Source organism: Thamnophis elegans, chromosome 10 (assembly GCF_009769535.1).
Source record: "Thamnophis elegans isolate rThaEle1 chromosome 10, rThaEle1.pri, whole genome shotgun sequence".
Taxonomy (NCBI): domain Eukaryota; kingdom Metazoa; phylum Chordata; class Lepidosauria; order Squamata; family Colubridae; genus Thamnophis; species Thamnophis elegans.
In genome coordinates, this window is record NC_045550.1 from 45,022,240 (window position 1) to 45,036,991 (window position 14,752).

At 36.0% G+C, this 14,752-nt stretch overlaps 1 protein-coding gene across 1 annotated transcript; it reads left to right on the forward strand.

Moving 5' to 3' along the window:
* Positions 1 to 5,317: 5,317 nt before the first annotated feature.
* SUCNR1 (succinate receptor 1) lies at positions 5,318 to 8,729 on the forward strand. The gene is made up of 2 exons (XM_032225691.1): positions 5,318 to 5,363; positions 7,771 to 8,729. The coding sequence occupies exons 1-2, from the start codon at positions 5,318 to 5,320 to the stop codon at positions 8,727 to 8,729; spliced, it is 1,005 nt and encodes a 334-aa protein (XP_032081582.1).
* Positions 8,730 to 14,752: the final 6,023 nt, after the last annotated feature.

Below are 14,752 nucleotides of genomic sequence, written 5' to 3' on the forward strand. Positions count from 1 at the left end.
ACCCACCCCACCCCCTTTTAAAGGAGGTTTGTGTTTTAGCCTGTCAAATACTATTTTGAGTTAAGTGTACATTTAAAACCACAAATTTAAAAGGATGAAAGTAAACTGGCATTTTTCACACAGATGAGCAGGATTGACTAACCATTCTTGTAAGGTGTTCATTCACATACATGGCAAAATGAAGAGTAATACATTTTCTATGAAATGACAAAATTCACACACTACATGAAGGCTACAAAGCCAAAAGTAGCCGTGCTATCAGGCAGAATTAAGCAGGTGCTTGAAGTTGGATGAGAGCTCTGGGTGAGCGCTGAGACCTAGGTCCTTAGCAGCTTGAAGATGTTTGCACTTGCTTGCTTGGAATTGTGTTAAAGTTCACACATCTCCAAGTTCCCAAGATCGTGGGAAATCATTTTCAAATATTTGCCCAAATCCTTAATGAGATAGAAGAAGAACTGGACAACAAAATAGAAAGACTTGCAAATAGAAGTAGAATGACTGTGACAAAAGAAAGCCAAAGTATTATCAATAATAATAGGTGTTTTGGGTCTGATCACTTGAACACCATAGGCAGTGACGAAATCACCATCAGTCAATTGCAAAAGGCAGCTTTACTTAGAACAGCTTATATCCTACAACAATACTTTTAAAACCATCAAGGTCCTTTGCCAGGTCCTTGGAATACGTGGATAAAAATATCAAATCCAGTCTCTAAACATCTGGATGACTCTGTGATAAACCATGGATAAGTTAATAGTAAATGGTTACAACTACCAAGAATCATTTCTGCACCTCATATATGAAGGTTTTCAAAGAATCTGCCCATTCTACCTAGCTACCCCAATCTTGTCAATATTGGATCCCTCCCGGTGAGTAAGATAAGACTCTGTATATTCGTTCCAGCATAGACACTGCTAAGGATTCTAGGAATTGCAGTTTACTTGAGTGACTGGATCCATATAGGGAACAATAGAGTTTTCTCTGAGGATAAGGGGAGTTTCTGAGGAATAAAATAGTACCATAATTATATAGCTTGCCTGTATGGGAGTTGCCTGGCCGTCTGAGGATAGTTGGAGGTTCTAGAAAGGTGTTTCTCAACCTTGGATACTTTAAACAGTGTGGAATTTAACTCCCAGAATTCCTCAGCCAGAATAAGCCATCCTGTTTCAGCAGGGTCCCTTGTGCCATTCCATAGAGAGCTTTTTCTGGATAAAATGGTAAATGCTGACTTCAAATAAATGCATAAGTGGAACATGTAGGATTTTTTCATGGGGGGGAGGGAGGGTGACATTATGATAATAATTTGCCAATGCCTGTTCTACTTTTTTGATATTTTTGATTTTAGTTTGCAATTTGTTTAGCTTTGTTTATAGCTTTCTTCAAATAAACTTTCAGGCTTGTACTTCTTATATCATTTAAAGATCAGTCAGGGATGGTCTTGTGACATTTTTCTGGCTAGCTGCCTTCAATATTATGAACAAATGACTACTTAAAAAGTAACGCCCACAGAACAAAGAGTTTTAAAATTTAGGATTTTTTTTTAAAAAAAGAATCTTTAGTTTCAAAATCAGAGCCGAGATGTTTGAAATGATTAATTTGATTTTACTGTCTCTGGTATTGTTTGACATTTTTTGCCTTCCCTATTTCCAATTAGGATAAAGGTATGAATGATCTTGTGCTAACTTTGACAGCTGTTGCCCATTATTCATGTTAGTAGCTTGCCTAGAAGAGAAATGCAGTGCATTTTCAACAGCTGTTTGCTTCATACAGGTTTTTTAATAACAAAATTGTCCAAAGACTATTTGCATTTTTCACAAAAGTTTGCAGCTCAAATAATTTATCATCTTAGGTCAGCATCAGTATGAGCTTCCCCCAAAGTCTCAAGTCTCATGTTCACAAACCGTACTGGTCATAATCAAATAGAGACAGAAGAGGATAATGTTTAAATACACCATTGGATGGAAATGTAATTTTATTTAAATTAATTTAACTTATAAAAGTGTTTGAACCAAATTCTCCTTGTATAACCTCTTCCTTTTCAAAGATTGTCCCAAGCATAGCTAAAAATCTAGGTATGATTTTGTGATCTGGTTTATTTGAATGTATACAGATCATCATCATCATCATCATCATCATCATCATCATCGTAATCACTATCATCATCAGGCAGTATGGTTAAAACCAAAAGAAATGGAAGAATAGGAGGAAGATTACAATGTATAGGTGATACTTGAACATGTTGGTATCAGATACAGATATAGATTAACAGAGTTGGAAGGGACCTTGTAGGTCATCTAGTCCAACCCACCGCCCAAGCAAATCCTACACCATTTCTGATAGATGGCAGTCCAGTCTCTTCTTCAAAGTGTAAAGTGAAGAAACCCGCACAACTTCTGAAGAAGTCATTGGTTGATTGTTCTCACTGTCAAACAATTTTTCCTTATTTCCAGGTTGAATTTCTCCTTGTTCAGTTTGCATTCATTACTTCTTGTCTGGCTTTCAGGTGCCTTGGAAAATAGCTTGATCCCTTCTTCTCTGTGGCAAATATGGGAACACTGCTATCATGTTTCCCCTGGTCCTTCTGTTCATTAGATGAGTCATGCCCAGTTCCTATAACTGTTCTTCATATGTTTTAGTCTCCAGTCACCTAATCATCTTTGTTGTTCTTCTCTACATTCTTTCTAGACTCTCAACATCTTTTTTTATAGTGTGGTGACCAAAACTGGATGCTGTATTTTAGGTGTGGTCTTACTAAGAGCCAAGGTGGCACAGTGGTTAGGGTGCAGTACTGAAGGCCACTACAGCTGATTGTTATCTGCAGTTCAGCGGTTCTAATCTCACCGGCTCAAGGTTAACTCAGCCTTCCATCCTTCCGAGGTAGGTGAAATGAGGACCCGGATTGTTGGGGGCAATATGCTGACTCTGTAAACCGCTTAGAGAGGGCTGAAAGCCCTATGAAGCGGTATATAAGTCTAACTGCTATTGCTATTGCTATTGCTACTAAGGCTTTATAGAGTGGTATTACTTGATCTTGATCGTATCCTTCTGTTAATGCAACTTAGAATTGCATTGGCTTCTTTAGTTGCTACCGCACACTATTGGCTCATATTTAATTGGTTGTCCACTGTTGACTATTATTTCTGAGACATAAAAAGATAAAAGAAGACACTGTTTCTCCATGGTGGCAGAGAAATTGGCATGGTTTCCAGATAGAGATCTTCTTCTTGTTGGCTTTCAGGAAGATGTTCAAAATGTGATATTATGTGATTTATATTATTATTTTAACTGAATTTAAGATCTGCGCATGAATGCAGATTTATTTCTTTTAATTCTCTTTACTTTGTTGATATTTTATTTTTGATTATATTACATCTTTTAGTTTGGGTTCTTATAATTATCTTATTAATATTTCAGTCATGTGTTGATTTTTCGTTATATATCATGTAAGGGAGTCATTGGACTGGATGGTGATCAAAATGCATACAAAAGTAGGTATTGCATATAAAATTGTACATAGTAATGTTTACTTGTAGATTATTATTATTTTTAGTTTTCATCGTAATGCAATGCTTGCGAACAAGGGCTTCAGTGTAAACCACTTTAAACTTGATTGTAAAAAAAACCCAAAGATTTTTGCAACAGAGTTATCAAAGTCTGGAATATCTTAGCTGATTCAGTTTTTCAGCTACTAACTTTCACAGTTTTAATTTAACTTCTGTAAATCTCATCATATATTTAAGAGGTTCCTAAGGGGACCTAGTGTAACCTGCCTATTATCCCTATAAGAGTTTAGTTCTTTAATTTTGTTTGTTGAATTTGTAATTTTTGTTTGATGAATAAATAAAAAGTTAGTAAGTAAATGGTGTCCATAGGAAGTAACTCTTTCCCTTGTGAGAATTACTCCTAGAAATGGACCATTATTAAGACTTTTTTCTTTCTTTTAGAACTATAAACAGTAGCCAAATCCAACACTATAGTACTAAATTAATGCAAATAAAGGTCTTCACCATTCTTCAGTTGGAAAGTGAAATAGTGGAATTAATGAGGACAAATATCATATTATGTTTGATTAGAAAACATTTGATGGCATTTTAGCCTCATTGTTAATTAAAAGCTCTTTGCATGTTGAAACACACCTCCTGGGCCAGAGATGAGCAACACTACTTCTTCATGACAGCCTTCAATGTTATTTCCTGGCTCTCAAAATTATATCACTAAAATTATGTAATTTTTAAAAGCAGAATGCTGGATGCAGTGTGCTACTGTGAAATTCTGAAAGTTGGCGTCCACACATCTTAAAGTTGCCAGCTGGAAAACGATCAGTTAGCCTAACTTTCCATAAGCTGATTCTTTCCCGGTATGTTGTGACTTCATTCCCCAAATTCTGAGTCAAATGGCAGAGACCGTTGGAAGTTGTAGTCTAGAAGACACAAGATTAAAGACAACCACATTATCTTATGTAACTACATGCTAGGCTATAAAACTGCATCTGGGTATAGATAGAATCTGAGTACTCATGAGATTAAAGTATGGGAAAACATACTTTCATTATGAACTGATGGTAGAATAAGGAAGGTGTTCATACTTGCCAAAAAGCCCTGCCCTTCAAACTTACAAGATCAAGTGACATTTGCTACAATGAGGTTGAATAAATGAGGACATTGTCAGGGTGATTTGGAAAGAATTTTTCATACAAATATAAACATCCAGTTCAGTATACAGATGAGTCATAGTGGAGCCTGGATTATAATTCCTGAAATTTTAAGTTACTGAAATATCTCAGATTTCATGCTCGCAACTAACAAGTTGATTAAATACAGGAATATAAGGAGTGGTAATTTCTAAAGGTTTGCTAATGTAAATAAGGAAGTGGTAGTTAGCTTTAGGTATGTAGCATCTCATTCTATGACTCAGTGACAGAAGTTATTCTTATTCTAATTGCACAATGTTGTTTGATTAAAAAAGCAAGCATGTTTTTTTTAAAGTTCCTTCTTATATTCTCTGGGTATTGAAAATCTTTGTGTGTGTGTGTGTAATCAGCTCAAGCAGAATTTTTATAAATGGATTTTGTTCCTTTAACTGTGGGACACTTGGCTAGATTCTAGTGGCTCAAAGAAAGCAAATACTTGTTTCATTATTTCAGTGTTCTCCGAATGAGTTTTGCAACACTTTTGCTACAATGACTCTGCCTACCTAGTTCAGTCCAATAAACTTCCAGTAACAACTGAATCATTAACCACTTTCTATACAGTATGCAAATCAGGCAGAACGTCTTCTCTTGGGCTGTTTTCATTATATCCTGGCTCATCCTCAGAACATGGTCAAGACATATCTTGCAAGGACCATACCCATTCTAGAGAATGGTAAGTTGCCTTAAAGGAAAAAGAATCATATCAAATTATTAGATAGTTTATTATCTGCAGTATTGTGAGAAGTTTTCAATGCTTTGTATTTAAAACTGTGATTAGATATGACTGCTTATATTCTTAAAATTAATGGTATCAGTTAAAAACAATAATCTTATCCTGAATATTAAACAACTGCGTAAACAGCTTTTCAAAATAATAGTTCTGCTTTTAGTATTGATAAAGTCTGCTTCCTCAGTCATAATGATTGTGCAGTTTTAAGTTATTTTATTAATGAATAGATAGTTCTATATTGAAACTCTAGCAATATTGTATATTCCAAATTTAAACACACACACACACACACACACACACACACACACACGTTTAATTCATTCCTTTTCTGAAATTGTCTTCTTCAGGAAAACTCATGTACAATTTTCAAAAGTAAGGCATCATGTATGGTGACTTTTGTTACACAATCCATATCAACGTTTGTTCTTAGTTATATCAAATTTGATATTTTGATCCTTGAGTTAAATTTAGACGGATTGGCTGCATGAATTCTTACTGAAACAAAATACCAATAAACTACCGATAGCTGATTAAAGTCTGATGGGGTTCAATGGAGCTCACCTACATTTGACTAGTAGACCAATTATCCTGACACATTTTCAATTGAGTTTATTGCAGAGCCTAGGATTAAAATGATCTTGCTGGTCACTTGAGGCCACGTGATTCTGTTAGCTTTGACTGAATTATCATGAGTTTTCAATAGCAATTATCCTGGTATCCTCTGGAATAACTGCAAAATTCAGTTCTTTCCAAATACCTGCTGGTGTTGACAATGAGTTGGATGAAGAATTTAAACTGAATCCCTGAAAGATAGATACATCTACTGTGAGTAATTACAATTTTGGAAAGATAGTACATCTACTGTTCATTCTTTTACAATAAGCCTGAAGTCTGAAGGAATATCTAAATGTGAATCTCAATTTGCGCTGGCTGAGGAAATCCATAGAATTTCCTATTATCAGTTTCAGCGGAGACATGTTTTATCCTGGAAGGAAATACCTTAAAAGTTGTGGTGTATGTACAGGTAATCCTGAGAGTTACTATATAGTATACTATAATAGAATAACAGAGTTGGAAGGGACCTTGGAGGTCTTCTAGTTCAATCCTGTGCTCAGGAAGGAAACCCTATACCATTTCAGACAAATGTTCTCCCATCTCTTCTTAAAAACTTACAGTGTTGGAGTACCCATAAGTTCTGGAGGCAAGTTGTTCTATTGATTTATTATTCTAACAGTCAGGAAATTTCTCCTTAGTTCTAGGCTGCTTCTCCCCGTGATTAATTTCCATCCATTACTTCTTGTCCTGCCTTCATGTGCTTTGGAGAATAAGTTGATCCCATCTTCTTTATGGCAACCCTTTAAATATTGGAATACTGCTACCATGTCACCCCATGGTAGCTTCATGGACTGCCTTTGTATTTAGTCCCAAAATGTAATTGGTACAGAATCCAACAGCCAGGGAGATCTTGGGCAGGGTAAGGGGTATTTTATTGCATCCTTCCTAAAAACATTGCTTTAGTTGTCATTTCCCACCACCACCAAAGGCTCAAGGTGCAAATTCCTAGAAGCCATTTAATTCAACAAAAGGTTGGGTGACAGCAAATTATAAGTATTTGTTAATACTCAACATGTCAGTCACTACATTTATTGACTTTGGTCTTAGTCGTCAACAAAGATTTTCCTCCCATAACTTTCATTTAAAAAGGACTTTCTCTGTTTTCAAATATATCATGGGAAATAAAAGAAGACCCTGAGGAATTGTAATATATAACTGGAAAGATCTTAATGACCACTGGGTGGCAACAAACAGAATTCTGTATATCCATGCTATCAAACTGGAATTTTGACTTTTGCAGACCAAATTTGGTAGTCTTATTTTAGACATTGAACCAAGGGTGAAATTAAGCAGGTTCTGACAGGTTCTGGAAAACCGGTAGTGGCAATTTTAAGTAGCTCGGAGAACCGGCAAATACCACCTCTGGCTGGCCCCAGAGTGGGGTGGGAATGGAGATTTTGCAATATCCTTCCCCTGCGACGCCCACCAAGCCACGTTCACAGAACTGGTAGTAAAAAAAAATGAATTTCACCACTGCATTGAACCAAGTAAATAAGAGAAACAGAAGGCTCTCCTTTCTCTTGAGAACAGTCTTGCAATGAATACTGCTTTAAATGTGAGTAAAGACTATCTTGAGATCAACTGTTCACAAGATAAAACAATAAAATAAATAAGAAAGCACTGTTGCCTCCATAAATAGCAACTTTGGGACAACCATGACCTGAATGACTGAGAATCAACAGAATAATAAAATAAATACCTTTTTAAAATATAAATATATCATTATTTACATCAGTTTTATATTTTCAGGACAAAAATGACACCAGAGAATGCATGAAGCTACCTGACCACCTGGAAAAATATTACCTTACCACCATGTACTCTCTTGAATTCATCTTTGGTTTCACTGTAAATGTTGTTGTTGGTTTGGGTTCACTTTTCTACTGGAAGACCTGGAAAAGTAGCAACATCTACCTGATCAACTTAATCCTGTCAGATTTATCTTTCCTTTGCACGCTCCCATGGCTTGTGTCAAGTTATTCCAAAGGAACAGAGGAGAACATTTGGTGCCAATTTAACAGAACTATCCTATTCTTTAATTTGTACACAAGCATCCTTTTCATGACATTTATAAGTATTGACAGGTATCTGCTCATGAAGTATCCCTTCAAAAATCACTTTCTGCAGAAGAGAGCCACGGCTATTGTTTTCTCAGTAGCCATATGGATCTGGATTATGTTGGAACTGGGTCCTATATACTACTTCATCACCTCTCAGAATAACAGCAACAGTAGCCAATGTTTAGATTACGCAAGTTCAGGAGATGCACACTCCAGCCTGATCTACAGCCTGATCTTAACAGTCACTGGGTATATAATCCCATTGTGCATTATGTGGGTTTTCTACATAAAGACTCGTGCTCTCCTTGTAAACCACAGTTTGCAGTTCGCCACCGCTCTGTCCCTTGAGAAGCCTCTTGTGCTAATCATTATGGCAGTGAGTATCTTCTCACTTCTCTTTTCTCCCTATCACATCATGCGCAATGTTAGAATTGCCTCCCGAACATGGTTCTGGGAGCCTTCCAAATGCACAGAGAACCTGATTAAAGCCCTTTACACAATAACAAGACCTATTGCCTTCTTGAACAGTGTAATTAATCCCTTCTTTTATTTCTTAATGGGGGATCAATTCAGGGAGACGCTCACGATCAATGTAAGGCATTTCTTAAAAAGAGTTCTTCCTTGCTATAAATGAAGTTTCAATGAAGTCTTTGGAGAGATATGGAAATTGCTAGTTTATGGGATGCAAGATACAATTTTACTAAGAATTTGGCAATTGTCTATGAACTCAAGTGGATTCTAAATGTGGACATCAAATCCTGTAGTTTTCTTCAAGTATTTCATCCCAGCTTGAAGTACTATGGCACACGTTTGGATCTTGTTAGGTGGATAAAAGGCCAGATAGTATCTGAAGCTTAAAGTGACTTTCATCAGTTTTGTGTGGTGGATCAGCAACTTCCTTTTTCAGAAAGACGTACACTTGAAATGGTGTTCCATACTAGCTGAATTGCATACCAAGATGGATTACTGGACTATGTTGTATTGCATGTGGACTTCCTCTGAAAAGAAAGCAAAACTCGTGCCTAATATAACTGCCACTGTTAAGTAGAATGGTAGCATTTTAAAAATCCTTACTCATGGAGATTGGGTCTTAAGTGGGAAATTGCTGATTGCTAAAGAGAGGTTTGTATGGTGAAAAACGGGATACCATTTCAAGTATTTAAGTGTATAAATGCAAGAGTATTAGACTATGGGAGAAATTCTTCAAATTTCTTTGAAATAAGAGTTAAAGCAAATTCTCTTTCATCCAATTGAATTTTGAATATTGATGGAGAAAAAAACCCAGGAGTCTGTGCACTAATTTAGCCTTTAAAATGCTAAATGAATTAGAACTAGCTATCTAAAAACTTTCATCATATACCTCTCAATCAACTTAACCCCCTGAGTATTGTTTGAGGATTAGACAAGCAATTACTGAAAAGATTTTTCTGTGATGTACAGAATTTAGTGACACTTTATAGGCATGAGAAGTGCCATTACTGTATTTTTTTTATGTTAAGCAAATGACTTTTCATAATTTTAATAGATTTGGGGTCCTTCCCACCACTTTTTGTTTGTTCATATTTTTTTATATGAGCTTGCTTCATAGATATCAGATGCCAGTGTTTGTTACTTTACCCTGAGCCTATGACTTTTCATTGATTGTATAGAAGAAATGTGAAAATGGGATATTTTATTTACAACTTTGCATATTTGTATTTATACATTTGTTTTTTTTAATTTATTTTCTTAAATAAATCTTGTTTAAAATAAGATTTCTTCAGTTCAGTGATATGTCATTTCAGCAACTGCTCTTTGCTTTTGGTAGAAATAGCTATCTGAAGATTGAAAATTAAGTTTTAACTCTGAATCTTTTTATTACTTTCTCTCCTCCTTAACATCCAAATTTAAGAAGCAGCGGTAGAGCTAACGTACTGGTGAATATAACTTTTTCTATCCAACCAAACTGCTTCCTTATCACTAGATTTCAATTTTTAAAATATGTTTTTATTTTTAAAAAAAAACAATGAAAAGTGACAATTAATCTCTAAATGCTGCTAAAGGGCCTACTTTTAAAAACATTTATTTACCAAATGCATTAGGGTGCATAAGCATCCTTAGAAAACAAACGTGGCTGCAAAGTAGAAGCTGCCTGAGGGAGCTTGGGGTGGAGGGTGTTTAAGAAGTGTGAAATCTAAAATAAATAAAGAATTGCTATGTTAATAAGTATTTGTATCTACCCAGAAAAAAGACAAACTGAAATGGTAATTTTTTGAAAGGAAGAAAGTCATAACTTTGCACACCCACCATGATCTTGAGTTACCTTGAGATAAGATGGTTGGTAAATAAATAAAAAACCAAAGATAATTAGGGGACTGGAGCTAAAACATATAAAGAATGATTGCTGGATTTGGGAATGTTTAGTCTGATGAAAAGAAGGACTAGGAATTGGGAATGTTTAGTCTGATGAAAAGAAGGACTAGGAATTGGGAATGTTTAGTCTGATGAAAAGAAGGACTGGGAATTGGGAATGTTTAATCTGATGAAAAGAAGGACTAGGAATTGGGAATGTTTAGTCTGATGAAAAGAAGGACTAGGAATTGGGAATGTTTAGTCTGATGAAAAGAAGGACTTGGAATTGGGAATGTTTAGTCTGATGAAAAGAAGGACTAGGAATTGGGAATGTTTAGTCTGATGAAAAGAAGGACTAGGGGTGGCATGATAGCAGTGTTCTGATATCTCAGGGGCTACCACAAAGAAGAGGACGTCAAGCTATTCTCCAAAGCATCTGAGGCAGGACAAGACACAATGGATGGAAACTAATCAAGGAGAGAAGAGCTAAAGAGAAATTTCCTGACAGTTAGAACAATTAACCAGTGGAACAACTTGCCTCCAGAAGTTGTGAATGCTCCAACACTGGAAGTTTTTAAGAAGAGATTGGATAACCATTTGTCTAAGATTTTCTGCCTAGTCCAACCCTCTAGTCCAACCCTCTGCCTAGGTTTTCCTACCTAGGCAGAGGGTTGGACTCCAAGATCCCTTCTAATTTTGTTATTCTATACTATTGACTAAATTTGAAAATTCTAAATAAATGGCAGCCATTCATAGTGGGTAACTCCCACCCCTAATTTGTGATTTTTTGAGAGCGCACACATCCTGTTTTCAAAATTCTATATGTACCAGTTGTTTTAAGTGCTTTGTTTATCTCTCCTATCTTATAGCATAGATCCGAAGGTTCATCCCTCTAAATTAAGCTTTGTGTTCTTAACTCCTTGCCAGAGTGAATAAAAATATGGTATAGATTAGAAATAGATTAGAAATACCAAATGCCAAATCTATTATTACTTAGTACACAAGCATCAAATGAAAGCAGTACCTATATTTTTAACACACCTTCAAACCTGTTAAGATGTTTATATATCCTTATAGTTTGGCAGAGTGTATATAGAGCCTTTCTTGGCCTTATGCCACCTGTCACATATACACCATGTTCCACCCATATCCCTCACCCAAGCCCACTCCACCTCAACCCTAAATTGGGTTGACAAATATTTAAACATAGCCCCACAAATGTTGATTCAATAACAACAGGTAAACAAAGCACATATATTAAAAATACAAACTGCACCCAAGATACCTACTGCATCAACATTAGCTTATCTATGCCCCTACAATTCAAAGACATGGCAGGATTAATTTTTTTTTAATGGCAAGGATTTATCTGCTGAAAATGTGTGTTACAGATCCAGCTGATGAACTCTTGTTTGTGCTGCTTACAAATCCATCTAGGTACATCTAAATCATTTTGCTAGCACTATCACATTTAATGTGACAATGTTATTTATTTCCACTGCATGGGGTAACACCATGGATTGGGCAAACTGATTTTTCTTCCTTCAGCCACTTAAAAATGCATTGCCTCTATTTACTTTAGCATGAAAGTTGATACAGTTAGATACTCCCACCATAAAACCAGGAAGCCATGTGTCAGTGGTTCAAATGGAAGTTTAAAAAATACCTTTCGAAAGAGAATATTCACAGATAGAGCTAAAAATAATTTCCTTTTATCTTTGGAATACCTAACGCAGTACAGTAAGTGCTGGTACAAGTCTTATAAATAGTGGGAAAAAGTTAAGAAATATGTTGAAAGAGATAATTGTGATACTAGGAATGAAAGCATAAAGTATCATCTGAAGTATTTCATTTTTTTCTTCAAAACTTATTAAACCAAAGATACTGCAGTGTGGAAAACTTCTAATATGAAAACTAACCTCTTCTCCCCAGTCAGACCCAATTTCACTTTGGGAATTAAGGAGTAAAAATTTTTCCCTTTGTTTTTATAAATAAATAAGTGAAATATATGGGCAAGATAGGAATACATAATAGAAAAAAATTATTTTCAGACAAAGGAAGTGCATATATTTATAGCCAACAAGTAAAAACCAGAAAGATTAATTCTATCAATTTGAATGAACAATTACATTTGGCTACACTCTTATATCCAATTAGTATACCTAAACTGTGCTGTAATCTGTTTATATACAGAAAGATTTAGTGGAAATAACTTCTGTTGTATCATACTGCATTACTATATATACATATAGTATATTTGAACTTGGATTGAAGTTCAACTATTCACTGAAGTGATGAATGCAAAATTAAAAAGGGTTAAAAAGAAGAAAAAATGTGGGTAATGTATGCTAAACTAATAGACATTGATGCTAGATATAATTCTACTTTGACAGGACTGGCACATTGTGTTAAGCCACAGTTTGTTTAACCAAAGATTATTAAGAAAGCCACAACTGGTTATATATACATTATGCTAACTTTTAATCCCCAGCTTGCTAACTATATGTAGTTGCATTTAAGATTTCTGTGCTAACTGAAAATCAAATTCTATCATGAAATCATATGCTTCTGCTCTAACCTTTGAATTAATGATAATTATTTTAAACACATACAAATTACTTTCATTTCACAGCAGATTGAAAAAAGATCATTCTTATAAATTGACATTGAGAAAGAGACTCCCAGGGTAACAGATACAATTTAGAGTTGCCTTATTTTAATAAAGCAGTCAGATTTAAATTTGTGACAGTCAAAAAACTAAATAAAAAATAGCTGGAGCTGAGAAAATCTAAAGTTCATAGAAAATAGATCAACATCTCCTTGGTCCATAACATATGCATATTTTATATGGGAGTATATATACATAATTCTGATAAATCAGATGCATGTCTTGATTTATGACCAGCCATTCTTTTCTTGTGGGTAATCAGATTGCCAGGGCATATAAGGACATCTGAAAAACTCAGCTGCCTTTCACCAAAGAGTTCCAAGCAATTCTGATTCAGTATTTTGCTTCCAACAGTGAAATGCCAAAAGATTATATAATAGAAGGGAAACGATTTTACAGGTATTGTAATCCTCTCCCAGCTTAATATAGTAGTAGTAGTTGTGGCCCACCAACAGCCAGCAGAGTGGCAGCAGGTTGGACAGTGAGGAGGTTGGGGAGAGTATGGGCCAGTCCTGGAGGCTGGGGAAGGCTCAAACAAGGAGTCTACGTCAGAGGCAGAGATGGGGCCAAGGCCATCTGGCAGTTCTCAGCTGCCTTTGGAGCTAGACAGCAGTGAAGCAGAGGAACAGCTGGTGCCTGTTCCCAGTGTGCGTGTGTGCAGAGCTGCCAGAAGAAAAGAGCAGCTAAGACATCAGGGTTGACTTGGGAGTAAAGCCACAGGTGGATGGTGAATGGCCCCTCCCATAGGAAATAAAAGAGGAGTGAAAGGGGAGTGGCTTTCGCAGGAAACAATTTGTTCATTCTTTAGTTGTTTCAGGAGTATGAAGATCTATCTGTGAACCTCAGAGACTGTCTGCCAAGTATTTCCTTGCATACCATTGAATTTGGAAAATATTTACATGCCAGCTTTCAAAGCTAGATAACGACTGTGGTCATAACTTCACCTTTGAAAGACTGTTTACCAGGCCTTTGCTGAATGTGAATAAGAGGGATTCACATTCATTTAATAAAAGGGGTTTTGTTGGGACCAGGAATCTGCTTCATGCTTTTGGGAAGCCTAGGTTGGAACAGTAGTATCCCTGGACAACAATGTTGCGCTGTATGGCACTGAATGCTGGGCAGCAACACCAGGGACCAAAAGCTATCTCCATGCCATAGAATTGCTCCATTGGATATTGGCCATCTCCTTTCTTGACCACATCACAAATGACACCGTTTGACAACATATCCTGAGAGCAGCACCTTCCCCTGTTGCCAAGACTGCCTACCAACTAGAAATCATTGACCAGTGACCTCATGGGCATCCAAAACAGAGATGGCAAGACACCATCAACAAAGACGCGCAAGCCTTGGGCCTATGCCCTGAAGACACAGCTGACTATGCAAAGTGGCATTCAATGATTCAAAAAACGGACCCTGCACTTGCAGGAATATACTAGGAAGAAGAAGATCCCTGACAACAATGAGCAAAAAGATTCATGAAAAGTCCTAGTACCAGCACCTTATTCTCTTGAAGTTTGTTTGTTTATTCATGTCAGAAGCATCACAATTAAAAATAAGGCATACTATATGACATAAATTTAAAATACAACATACAAAATTAAAATATGTACAAATTAAACAGTTCTTGCTCAGAAACTAGCAAAATTAATTGAGTT

Coding starts and splice junctions, on each gene's coding strand:
- SUCNR1 (XM_032225691.1), top strand. CDS start 5,318: ATGGTCAAGACATATCTTGCAAGGACCATACCCATTCTAGAGAATG. Junction 5,364..7,770: donor CATACCCATTCTAGAGAATG/GTAAGTTGCCTT, acceptor TATTTACATCAG/TTTTATATTTTCAGGACAAA.